Source organism: Emys orbicularis, chromosome 24 (genome assembly GCF_028017835.1).
Source record: "Emys orbicularis isolate rEmyOrb1 chromosome 24, rEmyOrb1.hap1, whole genome shotgun sequence".
In the NCBI taxonomy this organism is placed as follows: Eukaryota; Metazoa; Chordata; order Testudines; family Emydidae; genus Emys; species Emys orbicularis.
In genome coordinates, this window is record NC_088706.1 from 11,430,357 (window position 1) to 11,441,902 (window position 11,546).

General features: G+C 40.6%; 1 protein-coding gene across 2 annotated transcripts in view; it reads left to right on the top strand.

Annotated features, from left to right (window-relative positions):
- Nucleotides 1-9,350, top strand: part of PTBP1 (polypyrimidine tract binding protein 1) — a 50,440-nt gene extending 41,090 nt beyond the window's left edge. For both annotated transcript variants that reach the window (XM_065422144.1, XM_065422145.1), the window contains 5 exons: nucleotides 2,433-2,466; nucleotides 2,972-3,064; nucleotides 3,537-3,753; nucleotides 5,567-5,644; nucleotides 6,110-9,350. In XM_065422144.1, coding sequence (XP_065278216.1) covers nucleotides 2,433-2,466; nucleotides 2,972-3,064; nucleotides 3,537-3,753; nucleotides 5,567-5,644; nucleotides 6,110-6,242 — 555 coding nt within the window. In that variant the 3' untranslated portion in view covers nucleotides 6,243-9,350. The remainder of the gene's footprint in view (nucleotides 1-2,432; nucleotides 2,467-2,971; nucleotides 3,065-3,536; nucleotides 3,754-5,566; nucleotides 5,645-6,109) is intronic.
- Nucleotides 9,351-11,546: the final 2,196 nt, after the last annotated feature.

The following is an 11,546-nucleotide window of genomic DNA, read 5'->3' on the forward strand; positions in this document are numbered from 1 at the left end:
GATCTTGTGTGATTTGGGTCACAGAATAGCAAAGTCCCTCCCTTCCTTCCTTGGCATGTTCTAATTTTATACATTAATTCAGAACTACAGAGAGAGTTCATTCTGCCCTCTACTCTTTCTGTTTAATGTCTTGACCCCCGCCAGCTTGGCTTCATTGTACCTCTGCAGTGTTCCCTCTGCCATGTGCTCACTCGCACATGTATTTTTTTCCTTTCCAAGATTCCTTGAAGTTTTTCTTTATTTATGCTCTTAACTCACAAATTTACATTTTCAATTCCATTTAACTTTTCTCAGAGTTGAAAATATTTGTTTTTTTTTTTTTTAAATGAAGGCAAGTAAAATTGGAACAATCCTAATAAAGGATGAAATATAAAAGATCATTTGATAAGAATTAAGTCAACTTTTGGCTGCTTGTTGGATTGAAAGTGTAGACTATATTTCAGTTTGTGTGCATTAGAAGATAAGTCTATACTGCCTGAAAAATAATGCTTTACTATATCTGGTAAGATTGCCCATAAAACTTAATTCCTACTACGTGTAATTATAAAACTTTTATCAGTCATGTCGGAGTAACTGTAAAACCTCTTTTGCTTCAAAAGAGAAGTCTGGATGAGATAAGGAATAATCAAAATATTTAATTCATTGATTAACAAATTTAATCTATCAAATTTCAGATTATTCTTTTCACCTGACTATCATTACGGTTTTCTTCGGGGCATGAGATAATGCCAGTGGCACTCTCAGGGTGGTCTGATTACAGGCTAGATCTTGTCCCTAGAGTGGAAATTCTTCTTATGATGCTTCAGGAGTTAACAGTGACTTCCTAAACAAAACAAATGGAGAGCCCCTTAACTGGCAAAGGGCTGGCATTATAATTTTCAGATTAATATTGTGAAATTAGGTGCACTTTGATTCCGGATGTTGTGTTATGCTCAGGTGTCAATGACAGGCCCAGCATAATCCATTTTTCTGTATAGGCATTAAAAATTTGGAATTTTGATTAAATTTTTGTAACCTGACTAGGCTTCTAAAGAGCCGTTTCTGAACAGTGTGAACAAATGTTTTTGCCGAATGTAGGAATTAAGCAATTACGTCATGCCTTGCATTTTTTGATGACCTCTTCACTATACATCCAGCTTGTCTTTGGGTTAGAGAGACTTTGATACCTATAGTGAACTAACAGACTTAAACTTTTTTCACTGCCTGTGTAATCAGTATTTTAGAAACTTACCTATGCGACAACTAGATAGTTAAGAGACCGTATTTCCCTGGAGTGACTCTCTCCCTCTAGTAATATGTGAAATTTCTTTCTAAATCCTAAGAGCTAAAGTGGGATAAGTAGGGAGCAGTCCCAATTTCTCCCATTTGCATTGTTTCCATGTTTATTGTAGACTGGGTGTGCTGGTGTTTGCCTGCAGGTTGAATTATCATTGTGCCCTGGGAGGACAGGCTCCTCCTGCTTGCTGTCCTTGCTGATGAGTATTGGCACACTGACCTCTGCAGTAAGAGACTTGCTTCATTAATGTGCTGAGTGTGTGGAAATCTCCGTTCCCCTCCAGTACCTGTGGGTAGTGTCCCCTTACAGCAGACACTTCTCCTTTAGCAATTCATTCTGATATATAGGTAGCAGTGGTGCAGCAGTTATTCCAGTTAATCTTTGGCTTTGGAAGCAATGATTCATGTCGAGACTGCACTCCTTTAGTTTAGTTGCAGTGAAGTGTGCAACACGAATCATCTCCACTAAACATTCCCATGTTAAGCAGATACTTCAGAGTGTTGTCACGCTGTTTTTAGTTTGACCGTTAGTACAGGTTTCAGCCTCTTTTAGAGGCCAAAAAAGTCTTGAACCATTGCTTTGAGAAGGACAGTTGGGATATCATTAATGTTATCGTTCTAGAAGTCACTCCGCGGTGATACGGTCTCTTACCTTCTATGTATATCTTAAGTAAAAATGCTTTTCTTTATCATTGTGTTCCACTAGGTAAAACCTATTAACTATTCCTGTAAAACAAGTATTGTATGTAGAAATCTGTAAATCTGACTGATGGAACACTACATATTCCTTATGTATTTACTGACCTGTGTTTTTTGCTACTTTTTTCTTTTCTCCCCCATCCCTGAATTTTTTTTCTTCCCCTGATCCGGAATTTCTTTGCCAACTGACTGCACGGTACTTCTGCTTCCTGTTGTTGCTTGAAACAAAAAAATAAAATAAAAAAAATCCCCCCTCCAAAAAACCCTGCTCTTCGGAAACCAACCTGCCCTTCAATATTAACCATCTTGAAAACTTCATCATCCATCAACCAATTTCGCCATTTCCTGCGGGGACTCTGCCCTTCCTCGTTGTGGACGATTTGTGCAACCTCGCTCTCCCCTTCGATTCCTTACCTCTTCCCTGTCCCTCCGCTGCCTTGCTCTGCTGTTCTCTAAAGAGAGTTACACCCCAATGCCTCTTTATTCTTTTCGGTATGTTATTATTCACACTTTTTATTACCTTGTTTTTCATTTATTTGAGATTACTTTTTTGATACTTCAAAAATGTACAGTTTGCAGTTTGCCATTTTTGAATGCATAATTTCATTTTTTTTACATTGTTACATAGTTTGCTGTTTAGTTTAGTTTGCCTTTATTTTTATGTTCAGTTATGCATGGTTTATTGCTTTGCATGTCTTTTTATAGGAGTTTAAAATTTGTGGTAGCATGCTAAATTGTCCAGTTCAATCCTTTGGCAGTTAGATTTTTTTCTTTTTGCTGAAACCCAGTATCTGTTTTCTTTAATGTATTGTTCCATTATTATTCTGCTGTATATAAGTTTCTCCCCCTAAGTAGAGCAGAATAAGTCAACTTGGTTGGAATGAGATCAGTCTGGTTGTGGATGATTGTGGTGGTGAATTGATTTGTTATAAAGTTGGATGAGACTTTTCTTTTCCTACCTAAAGACTTTTTTTCCTTGTCTCCTCACTTTCTGAAGGAGTCTATGGTGATGTGCAAAGGGTGAAGATCTTATTTAATAAGAAGGAGAATGCCTTAGTTCAAATGGCTGATGGAAACCAGGCCCAGCTTGGTAAGCATGTTCTGTTGCATCGCTCTGGTAGCATAGTGGTCTTTCATAGCACTCTCTGCTTGTTTAAATGTTTAACATCCAACTAAGGATCATATTGTTATGGCAGTCAAGTTAGCAATAAATCAAAAACACCTCCTCCGTGGAAGAGTGATAGTCAATACTAATGTTGCTCTTCAAAAGGTGCAGAATAAGTATCCATGCGCTGAATTGCTTGCCTACATAGTAGGCTGGGGTTTGGTGTTACACTCAAGTAGATATTCTTATGCCGGACAATCTGCTAATTGTAAAATGAGAGAGGGCAAAGAATATAAAAAGGTGCAGGTTAATCAATAGTAGTAATGATAGGTGTCTTGGTGTTTGGACAGTCTGTATAAGGAAGTGGATTTGATTGAAATTCTAGGTTTGGGTTAAACGTCAGCTTTAACTAGTCTTTCAACTTCTGTTCCCCTTACGCTATTTTTAATTGTTGTAGCAATGAGTCACTTAAATGGTCAGAAGCTTAATGGGAAACCCATCCGTATCACCCTGTCCAAGCATCAGACAGTACAGCTTCCCCGTGAGGGACAGGAAGACCAAGGATTGACTAAAGACTATGGAAACTCTCCTCTACATCGTTTCAAGAAGCCAGGCTCCAAAAACTTCCAGAATATCTTCCCGCCTTCTGCTACCCTTCACCTCTCCAATATCCCGTAAGTACCCATGTGAGGAATGTACATATGCTCTGAAAAAGGGACACACTTTGCCAGTGGAGAGGATATTGGGTACCAGGTTCTGTGGAGCATTAATTTAAGATCTGCATTCTCTAGGTATAGTGGAGTTTGGCCACATTCATCTTAAAACGGGGACAGTCAACTCTTCCACATGCCTAACTTGCATTATGTCAACTCATCTAGATTTCCCCACAGCAGTTCTAGTTCTAAGGTCCATTTCTTCCAGAAACCTGAAGACACCAGCTGTCCAAGTTGGTCCCCTTAGTCATCAGTCCTTGATTAGGTTTGTGCTTCTATGGTTGATCTTTTAGAAAATAATTTGATACTGGTAGCACTTCTTAGAGTGATTTGCACATGTCCAACTTCAGGTGTGTATGCGTCCAGTGAACTTGAGTCAGATTTTTTTCCCCTAGTAGTACCTTTGGAGTGGCACATGCGCCCTCTTCTGCCTCGCGTACCTGCTTGGTGGTATAAAAGGCAGAACTACCCCCGACCCCCTCTCAGTTCCTTCTTACCACATGTGGCAGTTGGAGCATTCTACCTTGCTTCTGTTTCCCTCTTTTTTAGCATTTCTATTGTATATAGTTAGTACTCGTTAATAGTTGATAGAACTACAGTAGGACTATAAACTACACTAGTGATTTCCTTTTTGTTCTAGTGTACTTAGTGTAAACTCCTGGTTCTTGCCCGTTTGAGGTACCAACACACGGTGCCATGGTATGCTTTGGTCCCCAGGCTTCAAATCTTGAAAGATGCAAGAAGCTGATGCCTGAAGTATCTAGGAGAAGCACACACCAGGGCGGGTGCCACATCTGCACCGTATACTTTAAGCCCAGAACTAAAAAGGACTAGACAGTACATCAAAGCACCTCTTTATGGAAGGAACCCTGTTTCCATCTTCGTAACCTTTCCCTTTGGGGTGGGCATAGAATGCCTCTGCTTCAGTTAGCAGCACTCCTCCAGTCATGGGAGAGTCTCAGTGCCAGTCTCCTTCTCCAGTACTGAAAAAGGAGGACTGCCTGGTATTTGGCATCCAGGAAATTAAGGTCCCCAGCATGAAAGTCCAGTGAACCAGCTGGAAAGGAGAGTAGTGCGTGCTTGGTGCTGAGACACTGGTGCATATATCAGTGCACCTCCGGCAGAGTCTTCAACTCCAGCATGGGTACTGATGCCATGGAGACCAATCTCTAAAGGAGCACCTTCCTGTTGAGTGGTGCTATAGTCTGTCTCCTCTTTGCTGCTACAGCAGCAAGAGAATCTCCCAGTGCCATCAATGTCTGAGACATACACCATGGCACCCAGTCTAAGTTTCTTGGTGCTGGCTTTGCCAGTGGTTCAAGAATCATTTTGCGTGGTGCCAACAGACACTCGTGGATCTGCCAGCCCCTTGGGTTCAGTGCCAAGTACCGTGGGCACCTCTGCCCACTCTGGTACCTCTTGTACTGTGCTGTTGAATGGCAAGCCACCTATGATTTCCTTAATGCCATCCTCTCCAGACTGCCGGCACAACTCCTTGGTTCAGAGAGGCACCATGCCTGCTTGCTCAGATGACTCCAGTTCATAGTTCAAGTTGGAAGTGGAATCTTATGTCACAGTTGTATGCAATCACTCTCCCAAGGGATTTTCACCCCTGGTATCCAGCAGAGCTTCCCCATTAGTCTGCTTTTAGGAAGCCATGGCTTGGAAGAAATTGGGCTCAGGAAAGGAACTCGTAAAATGTATAGTTAAGACATAAATTCCTAGTTCATACCAGTTGACTGGAAAACTGACTATAATTTCTTTACTTTTTTAGACCTTCGATAACTGAAGAAGACCTTAAGATGCTGTTCTCAAGCAATGGTGGGATGGTGAAGGGATTCAAATTCTTCCAGTAAGTCTAAGATTTTAAAACTGTCCTCTTGGGAGAAAACTGGTAAAGCTAAATGAAATCTACCAGTGAGTTCTCCACAAATCTGAAGATGCTAAAAGCACTGGATAGTAACTGTCTCAGACCAGAAATTTAGCTTGGCTGAATTACTGGTTGTATGGAACTGTCATACCTGGATATCTCTGGGTTAGGGAATGGGGGCAAGGATAATAAGTGCACATAGAGTGCTGGAGATGAAATTTAATCTAAGATGACTGGGTTGGTGGCTTGGATGCATGTTTTCATCGTAGAGACTACTCAGTCCTGTGGGAGGAAAGGAATAAACCTTTTTAATGAGCAGTTTTGCCTGCTGAGATGTATGTTTGGCTTTCAGCATCAAACAAGAAAACTTCTATTGAGTCAGTGAGAGTGGGGCTATACAGACGCAGTACCAAACGTGACCTAAAACTGACTGACTTGTCTTGGCAGGAAGGACCGTAAGATGGCTCTAATCCAGATGGGCTCTGTGGAAGAAGCCATTCAGTCACTCATCGAGCTCCATAATCATGACCTTGGTGAGAATCACCACCTGCGTGTGTCCTTCTCAAAGTCCACCATTTAAAGCTTTGGAGGGCATGAGACAGAATGGACCTGACTAAAACCTCATGGGTTCAGCCCTGACCTTAAAGGGCTGAATGCTAGGAGACAACTTCCATCATTCCAGAAAAAAAAAAGCCACTTTAAAAATGCAGCTGAAGTGACCTTAAAGACCAGAGATTTTATTTTTTTAAAGAGAAATCAGTTTACCGGTTTTTAAAAAAATTAAATCTAATTCATATTGCTAACCTTGCGGTGATGGGATAACAATCTTGATGGCTGTTCAAACAAAAAAAATCACAAGTTAAAGTTTACACTTTGGAAACTGCTCTGGGAATTTTCCTCTTCCTCCCTCCGTCGCGTCCCCCTCAAAAAAACAAACAAACCAACAAAAAAAACTGATCCTAACAAGCTTATCAGGTTTCACATTGATGCCTTTTTTATTTTCTTTACCCATGCAAGCCTTGGAAGACCCAGAAACCACTGTGTGAATTCACATTAGCGCCTTTGAGTCCGGATCTTGCAGGAGATCCTAACCCACCCAGTGCAAAGGGTTTTAGGGTAATGTTTTCTAAGCTGCGCATCTGCTATCCTGTGCCTTAAATTCTTTTTATTGGGGGAAGAACATCATCTGAACTGTAAAGATTAGATTGGGGGAGTTGAGGAGAACAAGTGAGTTCTGGTTGTTGGATCAACTCATAATGAAGGACAAGTGAAGCTGGCAGAGTGGATAAAGAAAATATTGGGCTTTAATTCCTTAGGCAGTTGATTGTCCCACTGTCCATGAAATGTCTAATAATCTGCATAGTATCATGTATCTTCTTGCCACTTTTCTAGTCCGCATGTGGTTTTACCTCCATCTCTATACTCTTCTAGGTGGGAGTTAATTATGCTTGGTTTATTTCATTCAAACTAAGCAGAAAGGTCTGCATGGGGAAACATTCCTATGGCCTCATTATATTCCAATATTGGTAGCAAGGTGACAGGCTCCCTCTTCACAAGAGCCTTGATCAAGCTATAAAATTAACCACTGTTGGAAACTTGTGAAGAAAACAAATCAGTATGAGCTTGTCTGAATTGTACATAAATCTAAACACTTGACTAGGATTTGAAGAATTATTGGATATCCCATGGTTAGAAAGGTGTTTATCTGAGTCACCTTCATGCCCCTAATTTGACAATTAACAAGACCAGTGTAGCTCCGCCATCATTCTTGTAGCATGTCTTCAGCGTTTGAGCTTTTGTTTTAATCCTTGTATTATACTTTTTGATGCAGTTGCTGTCATCTGTACCTAGCAATATTTCCAGTTGACCAAATATTCTAATCTCTTTATATGCAAAAGAAATAGTTTAAGTAACTTTTTTATAGATCAATAAGATATAAACGTAATCTAAATTTACTCCTTTTGTTGGTATTACCCTTGTATACTGTACTTATTTTATTCTTTTTTTGTAATTGAAACTGTAGGGCAGGAATTTAGTTTCAGGCTGAGGTCATGACTGAGGATGAGTAATGTAATGAAACAGATACAACATGTTAAGCTAAGCAGAGCTTTTTTAAAAAGCAAAAGGTGTTCAAAATAGTGAACACCAGTGACTTCTGATTACGATTGAGTAAATGGACCAGGCTAAAGTTTTTACTTTTTTTTTTTTTTTTTTTTTTTTTTTAAAAACCTATAAGCCCAGATCTTTTTAAGTTATAGGAAGGAAATTTGTTAAAAGAAGTAGAATGCGGCAAGTTGGTTTTTTCCCAATGACAAAACCACTGTTAAACTGAAATACCATTCCTCTGGCTTACAACTCTTTCCCGTGCCGTTCTGCCTTCTATTTTGTATAATCCGATGTTGCCTTACATTTCCCTTTAACATGCAACCTGTTTGGATGCAAAAATAACAATAATCTTATACTTTTTTCAGGGTTTTTCTGCAAATAGTGGACCAAAGTTTGTTTTTTAATTGTCTCTCTTTGTGTTGCAAGTTATGTTTTCCTTGCCTAGCATGGAAGCTCCTGACTTGCCTGTCACTGAGGGGTTGGAAAAGTCTTAACCTTTCTTAGTTCCTCTCTGAGCTCTTGTGGTTGTGAACTATGCTGGAGAAGTGTGTAATGTCTGAGTGAGGGTTCAGCTTGGGTTGCTGGCATGAGCTTGGTAGTACTGGCCTGCCTTATCTCCATCTTCTCCTTGCTTGTGGCTGAAAGGAGTTAGAAGCCATCTTAAATGAAACAATAGTGTTGCCCACAGTTTCGAGTTGAAAAAGGGCTCCGCTAACAAGTAGATGCCGGCTCCAATTACCATAGATCCTTATAAGCTTGTTACAGAAAAGTCTTATGATCTCCTTATCTGAAAAGCTCCAGATTTCCTTGGCCAGCATCTTGCACTCAATAGAGCAAATTAAGTCGTTCTAGTCATTGCTAACAACCAGAGTTAATTTGCTTCATCTCCCTTCCCTCAAATCAAAAACAGTAAAACAATTTCCCTTGTAGCTAGGGGACACTAGCTATTGAATGTGTACCCTTGAACATGCCACAGGCAGCATTCTACCTTGAAGAGAGATCCATGCGCAACCCAAGTGGAACAGCTGCAGTTTAATTTTTAAATGCATTCAATCAACCTCACCCAAGAAACTGGGAAGAGGCTTATTGGAATGAAACCTGTTTGCTAGCTGCTAACATTGGATCAGTCAGCAAACAGACTATATATTTTGTAAGATGCAAGCAAATGAATTGAGGTGACCCTAGAACCCAGACAACTGTGGGTTTATCCTTTGGATCCCTATGTTTGCATGTAAAGAATGAGTAACAAAAGGGTGTAAATATTTATAATTTTTTTATACCTGTTGTAAGACATGAGGGGGCAGCAAAACCCAGTTTTTTATGGTGAACAGATGTATTGTATATTTTGATAACAGCTATTACAGGTTCAGTATTGTGGGAGGGTGACCACACATAACATCAAAATTCCATTGCCTCTTTCAAAGAATGTTTGTAATGCAAAAAGAATTGAAATTAAAACTATTTTATAACAAACTTTGTACCTTTCTGTAGATCTATTATTTACTGTTCAGATTGTAGAAAGCAGTTATTGGCCAGTCTGTACTTGTGCTTTCAATAAATTTCTTCTGTATTCTTTGCTTCTGATTTTCCTATCTTTTTATTGTGCTTTTTTTGTTTTTGCTTCTGATTTTTCCTTCTAATGTAATTTCAGCTGCCTCATTTTATATAACTTTGACTTTCGCATACCTCTGGGCTGGTGGAGTGTTTACATTAGCATTTTTGACTACACTGAGTAAAGGGTGATAATGAGAGACAGATTAAGAACCAGAAAGGACAAATATAGCACATTTAAATAATCCACTCCAAACTCTTCACACTCCAGTCCTTCCATGTTTGAATGGGTGAAGTTCAGAGGTATGAGGTTACAGGGTCCTTAACTGATGCTCTGCCTTTGTCACATTCCAACACTTTTTACTTCATGTTCCTAAACTTTCCATATACTCTAGCTAATATCCATGGAATAACCTAACCTTCAAGTTAAACGTAATACCCTTTGCAGTATTCTGCTCTAGAGATGTCTGTAAACTTTTGGTTAGCTTGATATCAAAGCAGTGAGTGATCCACAGCCTATGTTCTTGTCTCTAACCCAGCAAGACTCCTGTTCCAGTCACACCAGTATAGCACATTTCAGAGGTAATATGAGAGATGCTCTTGATGGTTGCATGTGATTTCAGTGTGCACCTGCCCAGACAGCCAATATTCTGGGTCTCTTTGAGTTGGTGATTATCACAATGACGATAAGAATGTGTTTCTTGAACAACTCAGTGAATTAACAGTTCTGGATTACCAAAGGTAAAACCTTAACCAATTCATCTGGAGATTTAAGGATATAAAGTGAAAAACATTAGTTCTCTTTTGTTGAGTTTACATCTCATTTAAAAATGTTGGTGAATTTCCCAAAGGAAGCTGTGGTAATCCAAACACTTAAAACTAGACTGTACTTAACAAAGCTGTGTTGATATATCGTGGGCAAACTGGGTATTCTCATTTCTATGAAAGTGTGATGGGTGGCTGCTCCATTAATACATCTCGCCTAAGTTCTTTAACAATATACTTTCATCCCTAGACTCTCAATACAGTAACAGAGAAATGCTTGAGAAAAACATGCTTTGCATCCTTTTTATTCATAGGTTCAGTGCTGTAAACGGCCAGAGACGTGTCACTGCTGTTGTCCATAACCGGAAGGAAGTGTTGGTGCAGCACGAGGGGCTGCATTGTTGTGCTCTGGGCCTAGTAAGTGATGAAAACCCAGTTGCGTTTGACTAAACATTCCCCCACCTAGGCTCATGCTGAACTGGATATGTCACGCAAGCTATAAACAGCATCACCCATGAGCCAGTGAGCTAATCACTATTCATGGAAGTAGTGTGCAAGAGAAGTTTCTGTCGATGGGAGGGTTACCAGGGCTGTAGCCCAGTGCCAAATGTCAAAGATTTAGTTAGACAAAACTATTCTTTTTAGCCACTCTAGGCAGAGTGGATCCTCTATCCTCAGGAGCGGCTCCAGGCACCAGCCCAGCAAGCAGGTGCTTGGGGCCGCCAAGGGGAAGGGGCAGCACATCGGGCTGTTCAGTGGCAATTCGGCGGTGGGTCCCTCTCGGAGGGAAGCACCTGCTGCCGAAGAAGAAAGCGGTGTGGTGGAGCTGCCGCTGGAGTGCCGCCGATCGCAATTGCAATCGCGGCCGCTTTTTTTTTTTTTTTTTTTTTTTTTTTTTTTTTTTTTTTTTTTTTTTTTTTTTTTTTTTTTTTGCCCCCCTGCCGCTTGGAGCGGCAAAAACCCTGGAGCTGGTCCGGTCTATCCTTGCCATCAAGTTTCCAGATGGTGTAACTCCTGTCTCCATTCATTACTGTCAGGAAGTCCATTATGACCTGACCTTTGCTGTAGAAGAGGAAAGTGCTCCTCAAGAGCAAATGCAGCACAGCTACTGTGCCCAGGTAATTCCGATATCCTGACCCATGCTGAGTAAATTGTGGTTGTGGTACAGAGGCACACGTGTGGCCCTCAGACCACACCTGTGCTGCAGCAGGCACATACAAGCCCCCAGGGGTCCTGCTGTGTCCTGAAAAGTTGTTTCCTTTTCTCATTTAGTTCTTCCTTCCAGTTAGAGAAGTTGGTTGGTATTTCTAGAGGGCCCTTCTGCTGTGCTGAAATCCCACCAGCCACACTGCAATGTCTTGTTGGTCTGAGGCCTGTGTTAGGGGATCTCCTCCCCCTTCAGAAAATGTGCCTGAAAGGGAAGTATTGCGCTTCCTAGAGCAGACTGTGACTGCCTAGGAGG